We start from the raw sequence: 27,575 nt of genomic DNA, 5'->3' as shown, positions 1-27,575 counted from the left end.
TAGTTTCCGGGAGACATTTTTGGTGTGTTAATCCTATGTTCATATAGAAAGGTAAATATAATTACGAAAATTCCGTTGCCGTTTTCTTCCCCAACCTTAACTTAGCCGTTAAGTTAGTCTTGATATCTAAATAAAAGAACTCGGAGGGTTGTAAAGACTAAAATCCCTTCCTTTCTTTGCTCTCAAGAGAAATATTTCCAAATGTCGGACATGGAGGGGTGTAATTACAAAAGTGTGTTCTCCGTTTCGCCTCACATTTAGACTTCAGCCGTTTACTCCGTTCCGCCGTCTTCTCTTGGGTTTTATTAAGCTTTTGGACGTCCCGACCAAAATAAGGAAAGGTGGAAAGTAGAGGGCCCTTCCATCGCTTCTCCGACCAAGAGAGACTTCGTGGCTCGGAAGGATTCAATTTAGGGCTTTGATCGGCCGAAGTGGTTCCGATCATCGTCTTTTCCGTGTAGAACCGCGGTTCCTTTGTTCTTTCTCGCCACAAACCTGATTCATGTAGGTTTTGTTGCCATGTAGAACATTGATGTCTTGAAGTTATGAAAGGGAGCTACGATGCTTGCACCGCAGAAGAAGGGTTTGTTTCTTTCGCCCAGGGCTGTCGCAGCGCGGAGGAATGGGCCTGCGCAATCAAGTTTTGGTAATTGGGGCGGCGTGGTACCTGGCACGAGGAAAGGAAGGGAGGTGGTGGCCGGGAACGCGATTCCTCAACCGGAGGAGCTTCCTTTATGTGGTGATGGCGAGGATCGTGAGAAAGAACAGAGCGAGGCGCAGGTGTGGAGGCGGTTTAGAGAAGCGGGGTTTCTTGATGAGGCGGTGTTGCAGAGGAGGGACAGAGAAGCACTCGTTCGAAGAATATCCGAGCTTGAGAAAGAGGTTCAAAGGCCCCATCTTTTTCCTTTTCATCGATGGTTAGCTGTGGCGTGATACACTGCTTTGATTTTCACCATGTCTCCATATTCTTGATTTTATATCAAGCTACATTCACTCTGTTGCATTGCATTTCTTCTTAATTATAATAGGAATGCTACATCTCTTAGATAACTTAAAGATTGATCGTAAATGAACCATGCATTGCATGAACGATGAAAAGCAAAAAATAATATATGATGCATAAGTGGGGCTTAGATGCTATTTGATGTATGCTTATGAATGAGATAGAAAGGGACCATAGTACAACTAGTATAAGTCAAGAATCAACTTTCTCCGAGAGTTAACATAAAATATTGAGATGCAAATAAGACAGCGTGCAATTTTGAAGAAGGGACAACAAGATCACTTCAAAGGCCATGAACGTGGATAGACCTAAAGTTGCATATATTGGAAGTTCTATTAAAACGTTAACGACCCTTATTCTTTTAGTTAAATATTTTCTGGAACCAAATGAATATGTTGGTTATATTGCTTAGGAATATTGTATTACAGCTGTTGGAAATTGGCTAGTTTTTTTTTTTTTCAAATGTCATATCTGTTTTGCTTGTTATTTTCAAGAGGTATGAGGTCAAAAATGATGAAAGTCGATCTCGTCAGTGCCAAGTGCAGAAAAGAAATTTATATGAATTTCAAGAAGAACAAGAATGAGGCATTTTTCATTCCTAGTATATGTTTTATCTGGGCAGTTAAAGTAATATTTTGGTGCTTTCACCGCTAAACTTGGTTTTTTTTTACTATTTAGATATCATGCATACCCAACAAATTGGATCAATTTTTTTCTCATTTTTCTGGGGGTTTAATAGAAGCATGTTCAAGATCAAACAAGAAGAAAGAGTTTACTACGTAATTGTGCTATGATCATATGAAAATTGAGAACCATGTATGTCAGTTAAACTCTGGACCATTTAAACTAAATTAAAGGAATCAGATCAAGTTTTAGGTTCTAGGAAATAAAGGAACAGAGCTCCTGAACCGTGCCCATCCAGCATGCATGTTTATGCCTGATGTGCGAAGTACATGCTCTGAATTTCAGTGATTCCTTTTAAATTTTAAGAAGATGTTGTATTTGTTTGTGAATTTTAAGTCAAAATGAGGTGACATGGGACCCATATAAAGCTTTGGGAAAGAAAAGATTGAGATTTAGGGCTCTGACAATGCTACCATTTAAAAGAATTGTTGAACAGATGCCTTTAAGGACACCCACTTGGTGCTTCAGCTAGTTAACTGTTTATATTAGAAACTTCTATATTGAAATTCATTGTTAGGACATAATAGAAAGATAAATGTTTTGAATTTGCATGAAAAAGGGCAGAGAAAATAAGAAATTATATGCTGAAAATTATGGTGGATAATTTGGAGAATATTATGTTGGCATAGCTCTCTGTTAATTTGGATTGATTGTAGGTGGTCTTCACTAGTATCAAGCATTCTGGCTAAAATTCTCTCTCTGTATGGAAAAGAACATATGCCTCTAGACTTGACCAAGCAACATATGCATTGCTTACTTTCGTTGACTGAATTCGCCATGTTGCTTAGGTTCTAGAGGAGCCATAGGAAACAATTGCTTTCTTGTAAATTTCTTTTACTTTTACTTGATTAGTAGTAAAGTCAACGTGACGAATTGGTTTAATCATGATATTGCTGATCCATGTGACAGATTAGTGTCCATGATTCAGTGAGTTCTTATTACCTCCAGTTCTGAAATATCTTTCCCCAGAATTGACATTGTAGAGCAGCCACTTGGCTGTTGCATTTAGTCCTTGTATTCTTTGTCTGAATATCTGTGTGAATGTTGGCGTTGAAACTTACAACTGATCCATCTATTCATGAAATCCAGCAATTGAGTTCCTCTTTGTTGCTATTCTTAGTACAATTACCATAGTCACTTTCTTGTGCAATTTCATCTCTACTTTATGGGTCAATGCAGACTGTTATTTATCATGGACCACATATTCTATTGTTATTTTGTGACATGAATTGGTTCGACTTCGAATTTATTTTAATTTTTTCCTAGTTAACATTTGATAATAAATTGTTATCTAACTGGTCTATTTTATCTCAGCTTTATCAGTACCAGTATCATATGGGGCTCCTTTTGATAGAGAAGAAGGAATGGGCTGTTAAATATGATAAGTTAAGGCAAGAAATGTCTGAGGCAGCACAACTTCAAAAGTGTATGCAAGCAGCACACATTGTTGCTGTTGCTGAATTTGAAAAGAGTGAGGGAAATTTGAGGCGGGCTATGGGCTTTCAGAGGCAGTCCATCATTCATGTAAATGACTAGTAGATGCTAGATAGTTATTTTCTCCAAATTCCATATTGCCAATAGCAAATGCATCTATTATGAAATAATCATCTGTAGCATCTTATTTTTCTTATTTTATCCTTGCTGTTCTTGGAATAGTATTTCTATGATAGGTAACACTTCAGTTCTTTTTTGCTGCAACATTTTGTTTTACTTGCTCTCCAAATTCTTCTAATAAATTGAATTGCTAAAATTTATGCTTTTTCATGTCTTCATATATTATGCAAACTCTGCATATGCCCCAAATTAATTATCTAGAAGAATTATCTTGTAATTTAAGTGAACATTCTACATATAATATAGAAAAAAATGAATTATCGTTATGGAACACCTTACTAATTGATAGTTATTCAACTTTTATGCGCACTTCTTTGACCATAAAAAATATTTGATTTACTTAGATCATAATGCCGCCAAGGTACTTTTTGCTACTTGCTGATCATGGCTGATGGGATGAATTTTCTGAAGCCTAACATTCATCGCCTTGCATTTGAATTTTGCCTAGATAAAAAAAAAACATTACAAGAATGTGTTACATAATACCATGATCTTTTACTTGGGATGTTTTTATTCTTAGGATTTTATGCTTTCTAGTACATACTTTAACAAAAGGGGCAAATATCTAATCATCTGTATGGACATCCATTGATAGAAGAGTGGACAAAATATAGTTTTAAATTCTCATTATGAAGAAAATGCAAAAATCCCAAACTATACCAGAGATTCAGAGAAAGCATATAATATATAGTCTAATTGGAACTGTGTGTAAGGTAATGAAGGTGAGATAATTGGTGGTGTTCTAAAGATGGAGAAATTTAACAATGGAAGTAATGAAAAATGGTTAATGAAAACACAGTTTAATGATATCATGTTAATAGTTAATACTATTGACTAATCACTTCTAATCAGTCACAAAAAAATTTCTTGTATGTTCCGAAGGGAGAGTTATCAAATCAGCTGCAAAAGCGATTGTTGAGAAAATAGGCATATATAAATTTGACAAATTGTTAGGATGGACTTAAAAGCTAATAGTGGGTCTAAACATAAGGTTGACAGTAATTTTTACATTTAAACAGTGACTAAAGAAGAGTGTAGATGTCTAGAGAATATAAAATTCTTAAAGATTCAGACAAAAGCATTCTTGTCAAATATTAAGATCCAATCAGCAAAGATGGAAGAGTTAGTTTAAGAAGTTATTTGATCAAAATAATATAAAAAACAAGTTTAAAAAGATGATTAAGGACCAGCTATTGTAGATACATAAGAAATTTTGGTGCAAACGATTGATTAAAGAAGGTCATAGTTATGTTGTTTAAGACAAGATTTTGTCAAAAAAATTATAATGGAAAAAACATATTGGTAATATATAGCAATGAGAAGGATGTGCAAGGTTGCACAATGCGACAATCTATTATGGGAATAAACATGACCCTGTGATATAATAAAGATGGATAAATATTTTGGATTAGTATTATTGAAAATGGGATTTTCATGCACATGCACTTGAACCAGTTATTGAGATCCTCTTTATAACTGGTGCTTGGACATGAGAACAAATACTTACTCCTATGACCAAGAGTGATGCATCGGACATTTGGATGCAGAGCCCTCCCTCTCCCATTATAATAGTGAAGATGAGTTTGTCTTAAACTTTAAAGATTACCGAAGAAGTATTTACTCATTAAGATAGTTAAAAGAAAAGGAATTGTACACATTTTATTGCAATGAAAAACTTTTGATTAGGTTTTAGAATTTAACATGATGAGTTTTAGAAAATTAAGTCTTGTGCTACATATGATGACATAATATATGATAGATGGACGCGATAGAGTTGGCACTGGTGATAGGATAACAGGAGACAGGATAAATGATTACTCAATCATTATAGATTTTATATCGAGGATTATTTTAAGTTTGTCTATTTGCTCCAGTGGATGAATTTATTAGTCGGATGTAATAAGAAGTTCCATGTTTTAGCCTGTTCAATATTAAGTTCATCTGATGAATGAATGTAGAACAAGGCTTAGCTCTAAACTCAAGATATATTGATAACTTTTTATTTTGAAAATTTTAGACTAAATAGACAAGGTTTGAATATGCAAGTGAACTTTAGTAACAGAAAGAGAAAGGTGATAAGACAGACGATAAAATTTAAAAGAGACAAACAACTTTTTGTATCTTCTGTCCATCATTTACAAGAAAGTCCAGAGAATTGCTTTTTTGTGTCTTCATCTCACTGATATTTTGAATCTTTGATATAGTGTTATGCTTGTTATGCTAAAGAACACTATCAACATGTCTCATTTCTCCACTTCTAGAGCCTTCTTTCTGTTATAATGATCTAAGTTACAGTTTATATTTCTCCATTCTATAGGTCTTATTCTATTTCTTTTTTATTTTGTGATTCAGCTTGAGAAGGCTTTGAATGATATGCATGCTGAAATTGCTGAGGTTAAATTGGATTCCCAGAAGAAACTGTCTGAAGCACATACTCTTGAGGCCACTATCGAAGAGAAATGCCTGGAGATCAAAGAAAAGCAACATTCTTTGGATGCTAGATTGGCAAAAGTGAGCCGGAAAAGTTCAGAGGTAGATAGAAGATTAGAGGATGTGGAGGCTCGTGAGCATGAACTTTTTAAACAAACCTCATCCTTTATTGCTGAGTATGCATTTTCTGTCAACTATCAGGTCTAGGACTTTATTGATATGTGCTGAAGCATATTGATTTCTTTCAAATAACTTATGATCTTGGGTCTGACTTATTGCATATAGGAAAAAAGCATTTGAGAAGGATCTTTCTCGACAAAGAGAGAACTTGCGGGCTTGGGAACAGCAGCTGCAGGACAATCAGAAGAAGCTTGGCAAGTGGCATAGCACTGAAAACCAGAGAGAGATGGAGACAAATGAGAGAGACAACACCTTTAGGAAGAAAGAAAAGGAACTTGAGGAGGCACGGAAAACCTTGGAGATCTCCAATGAATTGATTAAATTGAAAGAAGAGGATATGTGCATGAGAATTGGAGCTTTAGATGCTAAAGAAAAAGTTAGTTTTTTCCATTTCCCTCTTATCTATTGCAGGTTTATGTCATCTTATGTATTTTTCATCTTTTCTTTTCCTCTTCCTAATTAACAATGATTGCAGGAAGCTCTTCTAAAGCAAGAGTTTCTAGAGAAGAAAGAGAATGAGTTACTTGCCATTGAAGAACAGCTAAACAATAAGGAAAGAGTAAGTGCATGTTATGAAGTGAATATTTTTTTCGGAAAATTCTACTTATTGTCTATTACTTTCATATAATTTTGTACCATATGAAGGATGAGGTTTGAGTATTCGTAGTATTAAGTCATTTAAGATAGGAAAGAGGGCACAAACAAAAGAAGGAAAAACTAGCACTTCTAAATGAAATTCGAATATATGACTTCCTTTCAACAATGGAAATTTGGTGAGCAGGATTAAAAGAAACATTCTCACGCTTGGTTACAGTTTTCTAGGGCAGTTTGATTATGTTTGCTTAATCATTTAAATTAGATGCATAAATTAGTTTGAAGCATGGTTTTTGTTCGTCAAATTTGGACATAAATTTCTTGTATTGATTGGCTTTGGAAAATGATAGTTGAAATGTCTAGGTTGCTGACATTTTTTTATTGTAACTAGCAAGAAAACATATAATATCATGGTAATGCTCTTTTGTTCTTTTTGTACTTTATTCCTTGATTTAGTCTACTTTGCTCTTGGTATCGATAAAATTTGATGTCTTCTTGGATAACAATTTGATCATTTCTTGTACGGATTCTTTTTCTGATTGTATACCTATGTACACTGTGTTACCAAATATCAAGTACTACTTTAATTTGCTAAATTTGTGGGTGTGCTGGAAATGGATGAATATAATCTGCATCACTTTGCACATACAAAATATAGACATTTCAAATTCTTGCTTTGCTAAATATTTCTCACCATGTGTCAATAGCTTAAGTTATAAGGACAAGTTTATCATTTTGCATCAAAATTTTCAATATATAGTTATTTCAGCATGTGCGCGCACACACATATATGTGTGTGTGTTTGTATATATTATCTGAATAAGGCTTCTAGACTTGTTAAATAACTGCAATTTATGAATTTTTTTTACTTTTAACTTACTATAATTTTGAATTTGTCACTAGTGTTTCATGTGTGCTTTTCAAGTACTTACAAATAATTGATTCTTTTTGTAAGTCATATATATGATAATAAGTATATCTTCTTCATACATAAAATTGTTAGTGATATTTAGAAGATACACATTATTTCAAGGTTCGTCATACCACGACATATTGCTTGGTATGGGCGGTACATCAATATGTCTTCATATATTATGCGTTGATACGTTTGGTATGACTTGGTATAACTCAGTACGTACCATAACAACAGTTGGTCGGTACACCGGTACGGACCAGTAAGGCGAACCATATATTATTTAGTATCTATACCGAGTTGTATCCTGCTACTGTAATATCATCATTGTCAGGAGTCCATATTGTGTCATGTTTATGTGCTGTGCTTATCCATCCTTCACAGAGGAACTTATCCATAACTATGACAAGACAATAAGCAACTAAAGGATCAGCATGTGTTGGAAGGGTTCGATGATTCATTCTAATCATCCTAATGATGCTTCTAGCAGTTGCTATAATAGTGTCCCAGTTTACCACAATGGAAACAGATCCCCATTCACAAGCATGGGCAGCTGATTGTTGTGATATCTGATGGCTTTCATCAAGAAATTGTATGGAAGTGGTGATCTTACTGAAACATTAAACATTGTCGATGTTCATATGTGTGCAAGATTTCATTGGCTACGCATTGCAGTTCAGTTGTGGTTTGACCTGTTAAGAAACATATTCTTCCTTTCAAATAGTGAGTCCAGATCTTTCACATCATAGTCGGCACTCGACATTACAAACTCCATGGATAAGGTACTGTAACAACACTGTATTGCATGTGATGGTACACCTGCTATATTGCCAAAGTTGGCAACATCAGCTTATAGCCACCTGCTATGCATGATCTGGAAGCTTGTCATTTCTTATTAAATTTATATTTCTGGACCTTGAGATGTCATTGGTAGTGGTTGTCAGACATTTGTGTGGTTATTCTACTGCAACTGCACACGTAAAACTTATTTCAATAAGATGATGATTACATTTTGAGTCATCTCACTCTATCTTGATTTTTTGCATTCCCTTAATCTTGTGGAGTTCATTATTTCCAGCTTTCATACCCTCGGAAGTTAGCCTGACATTTCTTTCTTAATTTGTGAAGGTGGAGATCCAGAAAATCACTGATTTCCATAATTCCATCCTAGAGTCTCAAAAAGACGAGTTTGAGTTGGAGACAGAGAAGACAAAAAGAGCTGTTGATGAACAACTGCAAGGGAGAATTGAAGAGGTGGCACATAAGGAAATTATACTTGAGAACAGAGAGAGAGAGCTTTTCAAGAAAGAACAACTTTTGGAGAGAGAAATTGGGAACTTGAAGAACAGAGAGAAAGAAAATGATATAATGTTGAGTGCCGTGAAAGTATCAATTGAAAATGAAAAAGAAGAAATGAGACAAGGAAGGGGCAAACTTGAGAAAGAGTGGGAATTGTTAGGTGAGAGAAGATTGTCACTAGAAGAAGGTTTGAAGCAGCTCTTTGATGAAAAAGAAAGATTTGATCAATGGAGATGCACTGAAGAGGAAAGACTGAGAAAGGAGAATCCGGAGGTGAGCATTCATGCCCAGATGGATTTAGAGGATTCTATATCGGATGAAGAGGCCTTCAAGGATAAAACAACACATCAGAAGATGGATGTTCTTGAAGTATTCAACAGTGAAAATGCTCATGTTGTTTATGAAATTATGCAGAGAATCCCAGAGAAAGTTAAGGAAACATTGCTTGAAAAGGAGGATAATTCTAACAGGAGAAGCAACATTGTTCTAAACAATTGCAAGATTTTGAGCAGTTTAGATGAATCAAATATTCTGAAGTTGAAAGAGCAGGAGGATCAGTTAAAAAGTGAGAAACAGCTTTTAGTTCTTGGAAAGAAAAGTGAAGCTGGCCAATCTACATCAGGAACCCTAAGCCGGAACAATAAGGACCAAGTGGTAGAACCTGCAGAGGAGGGTGACTATTTGCCTGCATCAGCTGAGCAGCTTAAGGCTTGCAGGTACTGTGGATTTGAGGATGGAGGGGACACAGCATTGTCAGGTGGAAGTGTTGAAGTATCTGATCAGGGAACTTGCCCTGGATCTGTCAAACTGGAAGCACGAATACCATGTATGCAAAGATGTTCGAGATTGTTGAATTTTTCTCCTGGTAAAAAAGCTACAGAACACAGTGAAAAGTCTGTTTGTCTTGATGGAGAACCTTTAGAGCATGAAGACAATCTTGAGCCTGGGCCACTGCCTGGAGATGTTAATGCTTTCCAGTGGGCTCAGTCTGCCGGTGGAGTCCAGTACAATGCAGAACCAGAAAGATCAAACAATGATGATGATGCCACAAAAAGAGATTCTCAAATTGCAGATAGGTCTGCAGATATTTTGATATTTGAGTTAAATGATAGAGCAAGGGACTTGGAAGAGCCAACTTTACACTCTGTGGATGAACAAAAGTACAGGGAGGGATGTTCTATCCATCCTGAATTGAATTCTTTGCTTTGGCCATTGAAACAGAAACAGTCTGGTTGCAGTGTGAGAAGGAAGTCCATACTTGTTAAAAAGTCACGTTCCGTTAATGCACTTGTTGAGGATGCCAACCTTGAAGAGGCCTCTCAAATTAAACACAGTGAACAGTCAACTTGCAGAGCACAATGTCTTATCAAGGATAAGTGTCTTGAAGAAAAATATTCTTTAAATGATGATGAAGTAACAGTATGTTCTAAGAAGAGGTGCCTTGATCTTAAATATGGAATGATGAGTCTTGAAGGAGAATGTGCTGAAGCTCACACCGAGGATGTATCATCACTAGGATGTTGCTTTCAAATGGAAAATATTCCTGGGACAGAAATCCCAGGATTAAAGCGCTACAATTTGAGACACTCCACAATGTATGCAATCTATTTCATAAATTTATGTTATTTCCAAGTTGCATATTACCATTCATTAAATTTCAAGTTTCAAGTTCTTTCAGTGTGCGTGCGGTTGCAGCATCTCAAGCATTGGCCTGTCGAACTAAACAAAAGAGAAAAGGAGTGCTTGAATTGTCGCTTGAAAACAAGGTCTTGAAGGTTGCCAGGCGTGATGGTGAAGGAGCTGAAAGTCATGCATCTGCTAGTGAGACCCTCAGAAGTGACATAAGAAATTCATGAGATCTCATTGCCAAGAGCCATCAAAGGTGAAGATATTTCTTCTTTTCTATTAAATTTATTTCAATTTGTTTTGGATGTTCAAGCCTCAGATCGCCTTCTTTTAGTAGCCTATATATCCAATGAAACTCACTATATAAGCCAGAAGGTAATCAGAATTTCTTGGGGTAAATCAATATTAGGATTTAAATGTAGTCCTATACAGGTTACCGGGACCTGTTAGAATCACAGACCATGTTATGATGATTTCTACTACATATTAGTAAGGTTTGCTAGAGGAATTAGGAGAAAGGAGAGACGGGAGGCATGAAGCTGTCAGTTCGGCAATGCAACATTTCCTAGATTTTTTTCTTATTTTTTTACTTATGTGTTCTTGGTCTACATTAAGACATCAAAGGGTCTCGTATAACTTGGAGAGCTCCTTGACTGAGATATCTCCTGTGACCTTTGGATGCTCCCTGACAGGAGTCATGAAGCTCTCAGTTCGGCAATGTAACATTTCCTAGATTTTTCTCTTATTTTGCTACTTCTGTGTTCTCGGCCTACATTAAGACATCAAAGAGTCTCGGATAACTTGGAGAGCTTGACTGAGATATCTCCTGTGACCTTTGGATGCTTTTAGTCACTTTCTTAAATGGCTTCTGGGTCCAAAGGAAATTGGACAAGCAGATCCATGTACTTTGACTCTTTCCATTTCTCAAGTATAAATCGTGTCTCATCTCTCTCAATCGAAGCACAAGCTTCACGGAAATGAGTCATGCTTGTTTATCTCTATCAACCAAATCTTATATTTATAATGCAGTTTGTTGTTTGGAATATTAGGAGTCCGTCGTGAACGTATTGTAAACCTAGCTATGTTTTCATAGCTTTCTATGCTTCTCTGATTATGAAACGTCTTTTCTGTGTCGCATCTGACCACAGCAGGTGACGTTATCTGAAAAGGATATCTCGTTATGGAGATACAAAATTACTTTCACGGTGTTGGCAGATTTGGAGGAGCCAGTAGGGTAATGAGCACGAAGCAGAAAACACTTGTACGGTTGTACCCAACTCTGAGTTGTATATAATAACACAACATAGAAGATGATATACTGTGCAGAAGAAGACAGTAGTTATCAGGAAGTAGAGGTGTTCAGAAACTTGAAGCTTCCTTAGGAGCATGTGAACTATCTATGCAGTATGAGAGAACCAACAGATCTCTGTGTGTGTTTTTCTTGAAGTTGATTGTTCTTTAATTTGACCCATCCTCCTGAAAAATAAAAGAAAAAAACTGTATAAAGTTGTGTGGTTGTGCAGTTCTTGTTGTCTTTATTTTGGCTTGCAAAATGTAAGTAAAATATGCAGAGGGCCGTCATCTTTTATAAACCGGTGCCTTCTGTTTTCTGTAAAGAAAATGTGTCTTTGGTAATGATGAGTTGTTTTTTTGTTCGCCTTAAAAAAAAAGATTCATATCCATCTCTGCTTTCATTTTACATATAGTTGTTTCCTGTTCGATACTTTGTTTTGTTAGTAGATGTGCTTTCAAGCAAGTACTGCTGTCTCTTACCAACTGGATCCTGTTTGGACTTGTATGTAGCGGTTAATATGATATTGTACCGATGTACTGATACATGTTGCTGTACATGTCGGAGCCTGAAAGATGAAGAAGAAGAGAAGAATATCGGAGACCGAAAGATGGAAGAAGAGAAGAGGAAGTTAGTCCGAAGAAGGAACAGTGAACTGTACATGTAGGAGACTGAAAGATAAGAAGAAGAGAAGAATATCGGAGACCGAAAGATGAAGAAAAAGAAATCGGAGGAAGTTAGTAACACGGAGAAAGTTAGTCTGAAGAAGGAACAATGAACTGTATAAGTTGGAGATTGAAAGATAAGAAAGAAGAGAAGAATATGGGAGACCGAAAGATAAAGAAGAAGAGGGAGGAAGTTAGTCCGAAGAAGAAGGAACAATGAAAAGAATGTCGGAGACCGAAAGATGAAGAAGAAGAGGAAGTTAGTCCTAAGAAGGAACAATGAACTGTACATGTCAGAGACTGAAAGATAAGAAGAAGAGAAGAATATTGGAGACAGTACATGTCGGAGACTGAAAGATAAGAAGAGAAGAATATCGGAGACTGAAAGATGAAGAAAAAGAATCGGAGGAAGTTATTCTGAAGAAGGAACACGGAGAAAGTTAGTCTGAAGAAGGAACAATGAACTGTATATTTTGGAGATTGAAAGATAAGAAGAAGAGAAGAATATCGGAGATCAAAAGATAAAGAAGAGGAAGTTAGTCCGAAGAAGAAGGAATAATGAAAAGAATATTGGAGACCGAAAGATGAAGAAGAGGAAGTTAGTCCAAAGAAGAAGGAACAATGAACTGTACATGTCGGAGACTGAAAGATAAGAAGTCAGTCCGAAGAAGAAGGAACAACGAAGGACAAAACAGAAAGGAACAGACTTCTTTTGAAGGCCAAGCCTTCTCGACGGGCTTATCTCAGTCAAGTCAAGTCTCCCCTTAACTTGGCAACGAAGTCAGAAACACTACTCTTATCGAACTATATCAAACGGTATTGTAAACCAGAATTTAATTTATATTTTGACATTTGATAATATCTTCTCGGTGGTAATAAATCAATCATTATCATCTGATGAACAGTATTCATATGTAACATGGAGAAGTTCCTACAAAATTTGGGATTTGGATGGAAATAGCTGCTGCTTGCTCGCTCCAACTTCCTTTCATCACCTAATGCCTTCACTTTATGTTATGTTCTGCATGAACGTAACACCAGCAATCTGAACATTGTGTAGCTGCTTCTGGACACGATCATTTATCGCAGAGTTCTTCATCAGGTAATCCTTCAAGTATTATAAAAACTTGACTGCTTAATTTGGTTAAAGTATATGAGAACAGTAAGTATTCAGGTCATGGGAAGAACGAGATAAACAATTTCCATTCGAAACATGGTCAAAAGAATCTCCCGACTATTTTGATGAGAAATTTATCGACCTTGGTCTTATGAAATTTTTAGGTTTCCGTCCTTCAGTCTTGTCTCGATATCTGAAGTTTACTTTTACGTCTTTCATCTCTTTGACCTCTATCACGATCAAGCGCTTTCTTTTTGTAAAAGCAAAGAATCAATACCTTCGTGAAAATCCTTCTTCTACGAGATTATAACGTTGTTATGTTCATGGTTCTACTATCCATTGTCTCGCATTTACATATCTTTCTTTGTAATCGATAGATCTACTTTTGCAGCTAGCATAATTGACACTTAGTTTTGGGTAACTAAATATATCCGAACTCATCATCACTTTATTGTCTCTTTTAATCAACTACTTTAACACTTTATGCTTTTCAAACAATTCTCCTTGATCGATGAAAAAGTAAACTGTAACTCCCGTAACCTTCGCTTTATAAGAATCACATTAATTCTATTCTCCTTTGCATCCTTAATAATAATGTTCACTCATTCGATCTTATCTTCTGATTTGTTAGACTCCCTTAAACGAACATGATTTACCTATTCCTTTTACCTATATCCTTCGTGTTCTTAATTCCCCCACCCCTAATAAAGAAACACTTGCCAACATCTCCATTAGATTCCTCATCCTCAAACACACACACACATACATTCTCAATGTTTACTTAATTAACAGCTCAATTAGTTGAAGACAGTGTTCTCCTCCGCTTCAACCACATTCCCCTCGCACCCACACCTTCCTGCATTGGGTCCCTCGTGAGCTCCTCATCTCGCGAATGCCGAACGCTGTCACTCTCGTCTTCCACAAACATCGGATTTGCGAACGTTCTCGCTTCAGAAGCAGCGTCCGATGAACCCTCTCCATCTCCTTCGGCCGCAGCGACTCTGCTCGAAGGCCCTGCTTCGTCCGAGCAGCCGCCACTGCCACTTTCATGGTGGTAGCTGCTGCTGTTCCTGCTTTCATCCGAAGAGGACGTGTCGCTGTACGTGTTAAAGATCGTCACGCTCTCTCTCCTTGCACAGTGGAAAGAATGGCTCTTCTTCCTCCCGTCATCATACAATGGCAAGATGGATCCCCGACGTGAACCTGTTCTGTCCCTGCCGAGGCTGTAAGAAGTGGATAGCTTTCTCACCACTCCTTCCTTCGCTGTCACCGCTTCTCCCAGTCGCTCCAGTGCTTCGTCGTTGGTGGCGTCTTCAGCTGCTTTCACCTCTAGCTCTGAGATCATCCTGTCGAATGATTTCCTCCTTCTGTGAAGAGACCTCTGGCATTTGATGAGGAGGTGAGGTGAGAAGAGATGAAGTTGGTGCTGGGTGTAGAATCTTACATGCACTCACCCTCTTGTCGAGGAATCTCCCGAGACCATGATCTTGTAGCTTCTTCTTCCTCCAGAAGACGCAGCAAGATCGCACTGTTCCGCCTAAGATGAGCAGTATCACAAACTGGAAGAACAGGAAGAGCAGGACTGCTCTTTCATTGCCTACAATTAGCAGGAAGAATAAGATGGTAATCGCATGAAGAATCAGAACCAAGAAGCGGGATTGTCCTCACCTGCATCAGTGGTGACGAATCTGGGATTCGATTGTGAGCAGGTCCAAGCAATTCTTTGGCCTGATCAAACAAACAGGAGGAGGAGGCAACATCAAATGAGGATGGAGTATCAGAAGTGAAGATGTTATGCAAGTGACTGCTACCTGCAGAATAGCATGGAAGACTGCTGCCTATCCCTGCATTCACATATAGCACCAAGTTAGGAGGCAAAGCATTGCATTTTTCTTTCTTTTTCTTGATCAGTTGACATCTGAGATAATTATCACACTAGGATAATTTTTCAGTGCAAATTCCTGAACAATTCTGCAAGCTAAGAAGAGGAAACAGGAGAAAGTAGCCATGATCATTTTCTTGGAAGACACTTTCCCTTGTGCAGCAAATACATGAATTTATGACACTATTAACCCCCTAATCTTTGTTTTTTGTTGGATAAGATTTAAAGGAAGATAATACATTTTCTTAGAGCAATAATAGAAGATTTCAGATTACGTAAAAGCGCTTCTCTAAGCTACAAACACCTTCAGAGGATGGCAGAGAGAACAAGATTGCAAAAGATGTGTTCCACATAGATAACAAACTCACTTCCTGCAGAAAGAACAGTAAGAAGAATCCTGTCATCCAATTCAAAGTAGCGTAGATCGCTCTTGGACAAGAAGGATGACACTTCACCTGATATAAGATCAATAGTACTATTAATGTTAATCTTGTATATTTCGAAAGGAAGATGAGATTCCTAAGATCTACCATGATGGTTGTCAGCCCAATAAACAGTTCCTGTAGCCGGTGCCAGTAGAGTGAACACAATACTTAGTGGCTTTAGTGCAGAGATGAAAGCATAGTCACCAATCACACGGCTTGACTTCCCCTCCATGACTGTTTGAGGCACATAAACTGCAAATCCTGAGCAGTCCAGGACTGGAGTAGCTTGAATGACTGAATCGGATGCAGTCTTTTGCAGGAACTTCTTCAGATCCCCCACTGGGGAGAAGGAATACAGATATCCATCCAATGAGCCAATCGATAGCCAGCCTTATATACATTGCAGTAATATGGACAAACTATCAGTAATACGTTAGAACATCAATATGACAATGAACAGAATTTTGAGAGTGGAAATGGTTTCGGTTCAGGCATCTTAGAACATTCAATCCGACAGAATTTTCAATGTCATATGACTGGTTGTTTACCATTAGAATCCACAACAGGCAAGATGGTTTCTGCACTCAAGGGACCGACATTGTTTTGCCACGACATGTTTCCTGTAGCAACATCAAGTGACATGAGTACAGCCTTTCTTGGGAAGATTAGATACAAATGCCCATTATTTCCAGGTATGATATTGATCTTCTTGTCTATTGAGCTGAAATCTTGGATCCATCTGAAGTGAGGACTGCGGATATACAACGAATAGACCTGTCCTTCAGTATTTGAAACCTGGACACGGCACAACTAAGCAACTTCAGTATATAGTAAGATTAGGCTGCATATATAAGAGATATACTTTATATTGCATATTTAGAACTACAAACTGTATTAAAGAGAATCAACTTTTGTCTCTTCTATCTATCAATCAATAGTCAAATTCAGCAATGCATCTTCGCCTGTCATACTAATTTTTTACTGAATTTGAGCTCTAGATATCTCATTCAATCAACCACTATTGAACGATACGATACAGGCTTGTGAAAGGTTTAATTAGAAAGAGCTCTTGTGACCTACTATGACCATTTCCTAAGAACACAAAATTGTAATCCAATATGAGCTCAATCTAATGATTTTGGATTGCATAAGAATGCCAGATTTAGTAGATTACAATTTTGGTGCCACTGTCCACTGACATATGGGTAAAGAAGCAAGTTAGATTGAACATCATATATCAAGCTTATTAGAAGCAAGAAAAAGATATGGCATAGAATCTTACATAAAGAGTCCCCTCACACTGATCAACAACAGGAATTGAATTGAAGTAGCAATCTGTGATGTTTCTCTTACAGCCTTGACGGTAACCAAACCGATAAAGCATAGGCCCAGCAGTCCACAGAAGTTCTCCTTTCAGCAGTAAAGCAAACAGTCCTCGATTTCTTACAGAAACGAATACTGATGCATACAAGATGCTTATCGAAATTCCAATTATTTCCCCTGATGAACCAAAGGTTGAGTTCGTGCCAAAGAATACTTCGACTGTGGATGCAGAACGACCAATATTCGGGGGTGTTATTCTCAAAACCCGATCTTCCGCAACCAAATAGATCTAACAGTATGCAATTTATCAGAAACTATAAGTAAAATGGTATGACAACAAAATAATTTGATGACTGCTTCACACTAGTCTATAGATCAAGGAACCCATGATGCTCGAAACATTGATCGAAGTTCCACATATACGATGAGGATATTGCAAGAACAAGATTGCTATGATCTACCTTGCCTCTGTCATCATTGACCGGGGCTATGTCTAATCTGCAGGTATACTGGAAAGGGACGATCCACGCAATTGTACCATTCTTATCAAAGCACAACAGATTCATCCCTGAACAAGCCAAAAGCCTCCCATCTCCGGTCATTAGCGGGTTTCCCAGCCTCTTTGCACTGCTCCAACGCCTTTCAGCTGAAAGGGAAATGCGTCAGAAGTCCAAAGGTCTATCACTTACAGAGCAAAATGGCTTTCGGTTGTTGCACATCTCGAAGAAGACGTACTGTTGGTAGCAGTACTGGGAATCTCGCTTGGTTGCCATGACTGCGACGTCGCCGGCGATGGTATCAGCAGCAAAAGGAGATATCGAAGCAGCATATCGGTGAAGGTAGTGAGGGATTCGAAGTCTCTGAAAGATGCCGTGAGAATGTACGCTTTTGAAGGCAGAGGAGTTGAGAGCGGCAACTGCCAACCCTTCCACTACTCCCTGTTCCAACCACGTTCAAGGCTGGTTGGCTAATGGGCCGGCCCAATGGACATTACGGCCCAGCCCATATCTATCTCTCTCTGTCTCATGTACAGTGTAACGTATCTCATCCACAAAGAAAGGGCGTGACAGTTTTACCTGTGAAACCAAATAGTTGTTCTAAAGGCATCACATCATATACATAGCAACATTTTGGGGTTTGGACTTATACATCATGTCAATGCCTCAAAACAAAAGATTTGAATACAACTTTGCATATTACAACTGAGCTCGGGATCAGAATTGTGCTAGATTCACAGTGCTTCTTGTTCTCTTTTCTGCTCAGGCTAAGACAATATCTCAAACTATTTTCTTTCGCAAAAATTGTGAGGGTGGATCATCTTCATCATCACTTTCTTCACTGTCAGATATGATGATTGTCTCTAGGAATTCTGGACTTGCTTCCACCTGCTTGGGATCATCTTTCACAGCTTCCTCAGCATGCTCATCAAGAGATCTTTTGTGAATTGTGGCACTGGCACACAGCGACCACTCAAAACTTGATGAACCTGTTTGCTGCCTGTCCGATACAGATCGCTGTTGAGTAGGTACTACATTCTGATTTTCATCATTGTTGCTGATTCCAGTAGGTGTTGTTGGGTTTGTTGATAGATCTTGACATGTTAGGCGAAGCTTCTTGTGCCTCCTGTGGATCTCGTTGGCTGGAATTTCGTGAATGTGTTCCAATGGTGCCTGAAATGCAAGAAGCATCACTAAGTCTCTCGTTGATTTCTTGAACATTTTTGTTCCACTATAGTTCAACAAAATAGGATCAAGAAGAAAAAGAAAAAGATGCTATCCATTACCACGTTCAGGCTGGTCGAAAGGGCATGATCACTACTTCTCCCTGTAGAGCCAGGATTAGCATATCTTTCTGTCCAAGTTCGGGCCTTTTGCTCGAAGACATGTTTATTATACTTGAATTCCCTGCTCTGAGAAAATGATAGACAAAAAAGAATTAAATTGCTGCAATCACATTGCGTCATGTATGGCATCACTAATACTCACAGTTTCAGCCATTAGAGCATCATCAGGGTTGGGCTCACTCAGTAACAATCTAATGCTTGTTAAGACAGTCGAAATGTTCATTGATGGCTGCCATGCACCCTGTGAAATCAGAGTTCTTGTCATGTTTTGTACACAGCAGATCTCAGGCAAAGATCAGAAAAGAACAATATCAAAGAAGGTATCACATCATTAATTTTCACACAGAAAAAGGGAAGTTGGATATGCAACCCTATGGATAAAAATTTTCATGAATATTCTTCGAAAGTTTTAAATAACATATATATTACTAATAATTGATGATAGCTTCAGAGCTTTCATCAACTTGGCTGATTTTTCTCTACCCCTGCTTAATAATTGATTGGGCATATCAAGCCAAACACATTCTTTCCACTTTCTTCATGCCCCATTAACATCCTCTTCTGCTGTGGCCAATGCATTGTCTTTTGATGCCACTCAGGCCCGACCAAAAAACAAATGGGAGCACAAGGAAGAAATACCATGAGAATAGGAGAGAAAGAAGGCAAATGGGAAGTAAAGAAAGGAATACACACATGTGGAAGGACATGTGAGGGTGAGAGAAAGAGGGGAGTAGAAGGGAGGTAGCAGAAAAGTCTGGTCAACAGTTAGATGGGAACAACTAATAGTCATGAAGGGCACTTCTGAAAGCTCATTGGACTTTTGAGTATCTAAAGAACATGTAAGACCTTGTGAACACATACATGAAAATATGATCATTTGAAAGTTCACACATGCAATTTTGTTTATAAGGAAAGACCTACTGTAGCTTGCATCATGAGATAGCAATTTAGATTATATCATGCACCTTTGGTGGCAGATTGAGAATATCAAGACAAATGCGGCCTCCATTATCAATGTTGGGATGGTAAATTGGTGTAACAAAGGTCACATTCGGTGGTTGAAAAGGATATCTGCATTCAAATAGTATCAATCTTGTTACCAGAAATTGTTTTACAGAGACAAACAGTGAGGAATGAGAAAAACACTTTTTGATCTACCAAAGATAACTAAAGTTACAGACACCTTTCAGGTACTTGAATCTTGACAGTGAAAATGCCTTTGGAGTATACAGTTTCTTCAGGTCCTTCAATCTCTGTATTCCAAGAAAAAACGAAGTCACCCAACAAACAGCATCAAAAGAAGAACCTAACATCAAATTTGACAAAAAAATATTAACTTACGGGCCTCAATGCTTAAAAGTGATACAGACGGTAGGTTTGGGTTATCAGATAGTGAAGGAAGGGAGACTCCATGAGGTGGGTCAGTCATGAGCAGCTTAATTTCCTTCTGCAGCCTCAGATTCAGCCTTGCTGCTTGTGCCATTTGCTGCAACTCAAATGTAGCACAATTATATTACCCTAAAATTTCATAGACCAAAGTGCACACGACATTGAAATTTCTAAAGAACTGTATAACAAGGCGGTTAATATTGTGTCATCTTCATATCTATAATGCTAACTCAAAAGTACGTTAAGCTCACATCATTTTAAGAAGTAGGCAACCAAAAATTCTATTAGATTGAACATCCAATGCACCCGGCTTGCATGTTTCAGCAAATGCATGGTTTGATCATCTGGAATTCTAAATAACAGACGTACAATGTTGTTTGCAAACTACAATAGACCGGCAAACTTATCCGTAGACACAGGCGGTGGCAAGGGTCTTATGCAACCACATATATGACAAATTCAATGCAAAAACACTTCATCAACTTCAACTAAGTTCACTACAATATAATTGTTCAATGTATTTTTCAGCAGTTAACTATATCTTGACTCTCATATCAGTAACATCGACTTTTTAAGATGATGAACAGATACATTATACCAACAAAACCAATCAAACTCAAAGGAAACAAGATGATGGAACACTATCGTTAACTATCAATTAGTGATATAGGAATGAATGAATCAACAAGATGATGGCCTTGTTCATGACCCTTGTTTGATTTTGAAAACAAGCTTCTTGCCTTCACATCTGGAATCAGTTTTATGGATACTTCCTCACCATCTAGACTTTTGTTTTGTGACAATACTAACTCTTATGGGTGCAAAAACTGAGAGCTAAGTTGAGAATATAAAGAACAACATTGACTTTTGCATAGGGACGCGAGATTGCATTCCAAGATGTGAGAGGATCCACATCAAATGCTAACAAATGGAACTTTTTAGGAAGAAAACTACATCAATCGCGTGGCAGAACCAAAAATTAGGTCAAAATGGAGGGAGAAGAAACACAGTTCGAGAAAAGATCCAAATTGAGATATAAGGATCTACTATGTAACCAAAGAAAGATTGGAGGATGAAAAGAACTGATCAAATACATTATCTCTGTGGTCGCCGCTGCTGGCTTTGCTGTCGCTTCTCCTGCTCCTTTGGCTGGACTGATCCTACGGCTCTTGCTGGCCACCGAGAGGTCGGCAGAGCAGCGAGAGAGATGGGAGACGGGGACAGCTAGGGCTCCACGAACAGCGAGGAAAAAGAGCGGCAACAGGTATTTTCAAATTCAATATTGAGCTTTAGATCGCGTTAATGGGAAATGGAAAGGGGTTGGGTCAAACCAGCGGACTGGGCCGGCATAGATCATGGCCCAAATTGAGTCGAAACCCGAATCCAATGAATTATAGGGTACGGATTTGAGCACCCACATCCTCGTCGGCCGATCAGAGAAAAGAGGACACGACGCAGCGGAGGAGGAGGAGGAGATCGAATCGTAGGGGAGGAAGGGTCTTCCGATGGGGTTCTTGATGACGACCATCATCTTCTTCGTGGCGGGCGTTGTCGCCTCCGTCCTCATCCGCCTCTGCTGCAACCGCGGCCCCTCCACTAATCTGTACGTCATCGCTTCCTTTCCTTCCCTTCCTCTATTTCTATGCATTCAGCACCAAAATTATCTGAAAATTGTCAATCTGTAATGTTCTTCATTCGATTAATCTTGCATCTGGTAACCCCCCACAAATCCCTGATTAGGACAAATTCGACTTGGTTTGATCTCCTTAGCTCCAGATGTCGATCCTTCGATTTTTTCCCTGATATGATGATGTAGATTGCATTGCGAACTTTGGTTGAATTGCTTTGAAGAAAAAACAAATCTTTCTCCGGTAATAGTATAAATAAATGTTGTGCAAAATGTTTTTAAGATTCATTTGCAGGTATTTGTTGATTTAAAGGATCTAATCATAGATGTGGGAAGGCCCTATTAAATGGTCGAAAAACTATTATTCTATCTCTTTCAAGAACGAAATTTTTCTTTAACTTTTTCCATATATATACCCTTCAAATTTTCTTAAATTCATCTTCATGACATGGTCTCTTGGCATTGTCGACTTCGCAGATTCCTGACTCCACATTGATGCCAAAGATCAGAGTCAGGAAATTGCAGTGATGAATTGTTAGAGGTTGATTATATGGATGACTTTCTGTTTATCTTATGGTGCTAGCAATCAACTATAGGTTGCATGTCTTTGACCTCTGTCTAGTTTTGAGTCCTTCCCTTCATCGGTGTTGAGCCCATGATATTGCCAAAAGACTTGCCTATGGCTAGCAATGAGATGTAAAAGAGTTTGAAATATAGAGAGCTAGAATTAGTCTTATGAAATCAAGTATTTGTATTAGTGCTTAGAGTAAGATTAGGGATGTCAATGGGGAGGGGCAAGGTGGGGAATGCTTCCCTCATCCCCACCCTCGTTTGATCCCCTATCCCCGCCCCATTCCCTATTAGAAGGGGCAGGAGCAAGGATGGGGAACTCTGGGTGGGGGCGGGGAATCCAAAGGTTCTCTATATATCCTTTAAATTAATTTATTCAGTTTTCAAAAAAATAAAATTACTGCCAAACCTAATTAACAATACTAAAATTTACACAACAAAAAAAAAATTCAAATATAAACAAAATCAAAATTACCATAACTCGCGGGAGAGGCAGGGGGAATATTGTGGAGGATCCAGGGAAAGGTGCGGGGGTTGCAACGTCTGATGAGGAAGGGCCGCAGGGTGAGCTGTGGTGGTTGTGATCAAGACGCAGGGGTGCTGTGATGAAGGGGCAAGCCAGGAAGTGGGAGGAGGGAGAAGGTAGTGTGTGATGGGAAGAGGAGGAGAAAGAGAGAGGAACATCGAGGAATCGTCGTCATCGTTCACTGCTCATCTCGTCGATCATCGGAGGAATCATTGTTTGTCGATGGATAGAGGAGGACCAATGAAGACAAAGTCAAACAACCGTCATGATGCTACTTGTGATTAGGGATTGAGTGTGCACGTGTGGGGCATCAAGGATGAGCTGATATTGTTAAATGAGAAGATGTTTCATTTGATTGAATTAAATGAAATGATTCTTAATTGAATCATAATCGATTCAATCAAGGTTCACCTAGTCTAATTCGAATAACGAAAGCCTGCCCTGTCTAGTGTTTGGGCGTAACATCTCAGCCCACGTATTAATGGGTCAAGTATGAGTACAAGGTAGAGAGTGCTCTACTCATCCTTGTCTTGTATTTGTGTGGGTAATAGAAAATGCCCCCCACCCTCGCCCCCATCTCTGTTTATTTTTTTCCATCCCCGCATTGTTAGGGATAGGTCCCACGGGTATAATTGACATCCTTAGGTAAGATCCAGTGGTTTCTATTCTTTCTATCTTGTAATATAGTCACTTGCAAATTAAGATCTCAACAGATTTTAAAAGACTCAATCAAGCATATAAATAAATATATATATATATATATATATGTATGTATATATATATATATGTATGTATATGTATATATGTGTATATATGTATATGTGTATATATGTGTATATATGTACTGATCCTATTAATGATCTGATCCCACAACATTAATGTCTGGAGTGATACAAAGCAATGGAATATTAATTTCAACCAACCTCCTCCCACTTATGATTTACTGTTTATATTTACCTATTTGAATCCTAAAATTATTAGCAGAAAGAAACTATAAGAATGAGGACTCCCTTTATGTGGATAAAGTCTCCTTTGACTGATTACACTCTCTACAGAACAATACATTTCAGTGGTCACAGCATCAAGTTTGACATTTTTGGTTAGAGGCACTACTGTCTTTCGACCTTTCCCATTAAAATATACTGCAGCAAATTTAATGGTATTTGTGGTGACCATGAATTATACATAGAGAATATTATAGCTTCAATTAGCCATTGCTCATTTGACTAATGATGAAACTTTGTCCCATCATCTCGTTGTTCCCAAGATTCAGCCAAGAAGAGTTGCTTTCTGCAAACATAAATCATAACTGGAGTTAGGTCTTTCTAGTCTGATGGACTTTTGCCTAAACGATAGTTGGACTATCTATTCACCAGACAATTTGATAAATGTCAAACATTTTACTAAAAGCCTTGATGTATAATGAGTTTTTCAAAGCAAAGATTCAAGTTCTGACAGCATCACTGGTGCTGAGCAGCTGCCAGAACAGTCCATTCCATGATGCCATTGCACTGTTTTACTAATTATGGGTGCCAACTTGCACAATATCAGTAGCTATTGCCTAAATATTACTAAGAGTATGGTCTCCTTAAAACTGTAAAATTAACCACTTTAATTTTTCCCACTCATAATAAATTGAACTTTGAGACAAATTAGATTCAATTTGACATGAATTTAGCTCAATAGTTGACATTGAATTATGGGTCCAGTTAATACTTTTGGGGCATCAAGCTTTAAAATGCGATTTTGATTTTAGATTCACTTTTTAAGAACCTAAGCTTTAGACACTACTCGAACATTTGGATGGTGGGTTTTGGGTTGCATTTAATTAGGGAATTTAGGGTGCTTACAAGCACGACAAATGAAGGTTCATTCTATTCTCATACTTTATCATTTTCATTTCATGTCAAACATTTTTATTATTGGTTATTGTGTGGGGTATGAAAATGTGAAATGATTTAAGATGTTTTGGTTTTGCAGGTTTCATTTAACATTAGTCATCACGGCAACAGTTTGCTGTTGGATGATGTAAGTTTCCTCATTTGTTCTTGTTGCTTTCTTTTAGCACATCGTTCTTTGTCATGACATTCTTGTATGAATGAGAATCGTTTCAATTTCTCATTTTATTTTTCTTCCATGTTATCTAAGATAAGTTACCCATAATGCTGATATAACACAAAAAAGTATCACAAAGGAGCATGACTTAGAATATATGCAAGTTAAGACAAACAGCTGCCAAACTAGATAATGGGGCAATAGAAGAAAATGATACGTTGGTCGTATCTGTCATGCAATGTTTATCACCCCACTTGAGATCTTATACATCAGCTGATCAGCATAAGAGATGGTGTTGAAGTCTTTTATAATCTTTTTGTGATCAGCATCATTTTATTGTGTTTTTCTTTTGTCTAATTACCACTTTACTTTCTTTTCTTTCTAGGTGGGCAATTGTCTATCTCGCGCAGCTGAAACCTCTGATTGTTCCAATCCTCAGCGAAGGAGAGTGACATGCTTGGCAGAGAATAATTTGGGTTATTGCTATGTTTGAAGAAGTATATCCTATTCATGCTGAGATGCAACTCAGCAACTTCTTGTATGATTTTAAACAACTTTAATCTTTGAACCAAGTTGAGTATCAAACACTTGGAGATGTATCTTCATACACGTGTAATAATAATGTGCTTCTTTGAGTTGGTTCACTTAACATTTGCTTGTGGCCTTTCATCATCAGTGCTCAATTTGCCAATTCTTGTTCCTCAATGACACAGGAGTTTGAACTTGGAAACCATATCTACACTAGATGGTGTGAATCTGTATCAGTCCAAAAACAAATGTTGGCACAGTCAAGCTTTTAACAAGTAAACCAAAAACTTGGTAGATGTTTCTGACGGTCAAAAAAATGTTCTGTACAAGTACAGGAAAGAAAAGAACAGAGAAACAATACACCTCAAAACAAACATTTTCCAGAAGAACATAAATATACATGCAAATTAACAACAACAAGCCAAAGGAAATGCAACAATCTAACCTCGGATGTTTGACACTCGCAATGACGGAGTAGACTAACATAGTAAGCAGAAGATGTAACCCATGATCCGCAGCTGGAGCTGATGTAGTCGACGTTTGGTGTTGCCCAGACCTTCATCACAATGCATGAGACCACATTTGAAACCAAAATAAACAGGTTCGCAATGTGGCCGAAAGAAAAGAAAGAAACAAAAAAGGAGAAGGCAAATTTATAGAAACAAGAAGAAAAGCAAGAATTAGCTTCAAGTTGAGCATTTCCGCTAGAATAAAGAGAAGGCAAATTCACGTATGTAACAAAGAGAACCACTGGAATTCAAGAAGAAAGAGGAAACGGTGTGTTACGAAGAGAAGAATACAAGAAAACACGTTGAGATTAACGCGAAAAGCTTTGTCTTCAACGATCAGAAATCCAAGAAAACAGCAAGAGAAACGAAAAGATGATTCAGAACACTAGTGCCGGTTCAATTTGGAAGGGTCGTCGTCGTCGTCTCCAGACGCTCTCACCTTATACTTTCCACCCAGAAAGTCCAAGAAAAGAAGAAGAGGAGAAGAAAGGTTATGAAGATTCACGCAAAAAGGTTCGCCTTTTCCAAGCAGAAATCCAAGAAAACAATAAGAGGAGATGAACCGATGATCGGAAGCTCACCGATTCCGTCCGGACCGCTTCCTCTGCTTGAAATTAAATAGATTGCCGTCATCACCGGCCCTTCCCCTCATACTTTCGACCCAAGAAAACAATCGCGAATCCCGAAAAGGGACCGAGATCTTCCCTTCCGCCGTCAACAAGAAAGCCTAAGCGAGACCGACCAAATATTTCACCATTCTCCCATCAGAAACCACTGCTCCGCTCGGGAGAGCGTCGAGAACCTCAAAGAATCAATAGATCCGGCATGTACGATAAGGACCTCAAGGTGCCGCTTCTGCTTCCCTTGCTCTCTTCGCCTCGGTTCGAATTGGTCGGGGAGTCGATTCCCTCTCATTTAACCCTCGCGAAGGGCACGACTTTGATTACGACTAACGACTGAGTGAGAACGATCACGATAACGAAAGCGACTTCAGAAACGACTTAACTAACGATGAAACGGCTCAAGCTTCGACTCTTCGGCTATCTTGAAAGCCTGTAATAGTCTAACATCACAGTGCAGAGGAGGGACAGACATGCCTTGTTGCCCAAATAAGAGCGAAGGGGTGTTGAGAGCCAAGCAGTCTACACCAACTTGTTCTTTGAGAGACTGTGGCAACAGTTCTACTCCATCTCAAAGGGCAACATGACGATTTGCCTCGTACTCCCTCGGATGAACAACCCATCTTTAATCCAAGGAGATAGTGTCAGTTTTGTGTCTGTGAAAGCAGAGGACCCAAACAAGCATATAAAGCAACCACTAAGAAGAAGTGTGCGATGAGCCAAGCTGTGATTAGATATATATGAAACCTTTGATTGAGTGCTAAGTGTTCTCCAGCTGGTGTTGACGGGAGTTGTGAGCTTTCTTTTCTTGGAGTTGCTGAACCAGAGATTGCAGCTAATGGAATCTCAATGGTTGTATTCC

At 38.2% G+C, this 27,575-nt stretch overlaps 4 protein-coding genes across 9 annotated transcripts; 2 read left to right on the top strand and 2 right to left on the bottom strand.

Moving 5' to 3' along the window:
* The first annotated feature begins 305 nt into the window (after positions 1-305).
* LOC135581197 (nuclear matrix constituent protein 1-like) lies at positions 306-12,023 on the top strand. 6 transcript variants are annotated; one of them, XM_065144252.1, is made up of 9 exons: positions 306-882; positions 3,002-3,211; positions 5,654-5,907; positions 6,017-6,085; positions 6,116-6,287; positions 6,387-6,470; positions 8,547-10,312; positions 10,387-10,599; positions 11,495-12,023. In XM_065144252.1, exons 1-8 carry the CDS (start codon positions 562-564, stop codon positions 10,571-10,573), a joined length of 3,063 nt encoding a protein of 1,020 aa, XP_065000324.1. In that variant the 5' UTR covers positions 306-561; the 3' UTR covers positions 10,574-10,599; positions 11,495-12,023. The 6 variants fall into 6 exon arrangements, with proteins under 6 accessions (XP_065000324.1, XP_065000321.1, XP_065000322.1 ...); XM_065144249.1 differs by having other exon boundaries at positions 6,017-6,287; XM_065144250.1 differs by having other exon boundaries at positions 6,017-6,287; positions 11,492-12,023.
* Positions 12,024-14,121: 2,098 nt separating this feature from the next.
* LOC135633085 (protein GAMETE EXPRESSED 3-like) lies at positions 14,122-17,979 on the bottom strand. Its single transcript, XM_065142159.1, has 10 exons — positions 17,782-17,979; positions 17,508-17,692; positions 17,006-17,335; positions 16,272-16,518; positions 15,829-16,113; positions 15,667-15,753; positions 15,228-15,260; positions 15,085-15,144; positions 14,871-15,013; positions 14,122-14,797 (listed from the first exon to the last, which is right to left on the bottom strand). The coding sequence occupies exons 1-10, from the start codon at positions 17,873-17,875 to the stop codon at positions 14,210-14,212; spliced, it is 2,052 nt and encodes a 683-aa protein (XP_064998231.1). The 5' UTR covers positions 17,876-17,979; the 3' UTR covers positions 14,122-14,209.
* Positions 17,980-18,135: 156 nt separating this feature from the next.
* LOC135633086 (probable ubiquitin-conjugating enzyme E2 37) lies at positions 18,136-21,706 on the bottom strand. Its single transcript, XM_065142160.1, has 7 exons — positions 21,373-21,706; positions 20,231-20,375; positions 20,073-20,142; positions 19,855-19,960; positions 19,032-19,130; positions 18,830-18,955; positions 18,136-18,716 (listed from the first exon to the last, which is right to left on the bottom strand). The coding sequence occupies exons 2-7, from the start codon at positions 20,370-20,372 to the stop codon at positions 18,324-18,326; spliced, it is 936 nt and encodes a 311-aa protein (XP_064998232.1). The 5' UTR covers positions 20,373-20,375; positions 21,373-21,706; the 3' UTR covers positions 18,136-18,323.
* On the top strand, positions 21,698-25,705 carry LOC135633087 (V-type proton ATPase subunit e1-like). The gene is made up of 3 exons (XM_065142161.1): positions 21,698-21,881; positions 24,982-25,029; positions 25,442-25,705. The coding sequence occupies exons 1-3, from the start codon at positions 21,784-21,786 to the stop codon at positions 25,506-25,508; spliced, it is 213 nt and encodes a 70-aa protein (XP_064998233.1). The 5' UTR covers positions 21,698-21,783; the 3' UTR covers positions 25,509-25,705.
* The last annotated feature ends 1,870 nt before the right edge of the window (positions 25,706-27,575 follow it).

The sequence above is a fragment of the Musa acuminata genome, chromosome BXJ3-3 (genome assembly GCF_036884655.1).
Source record: "Musa acuminata AAA Group cultivar baxijiao chromosome BXJ3-3, Cavendish_Baxijiao_AAA, whole genome shotgun sequence".
NCBI classification, from domain to species: Eukaryota; Viridiplantae; Streptophyta; class Magnoliopsida; order Zingiberales; family Musaceae; genus Musa; species Musa acuminata.
Note: the sequence above shows the minus strand (reverse complement) of the source record. Positions and strands in the feature narration are given on the sequence as shown.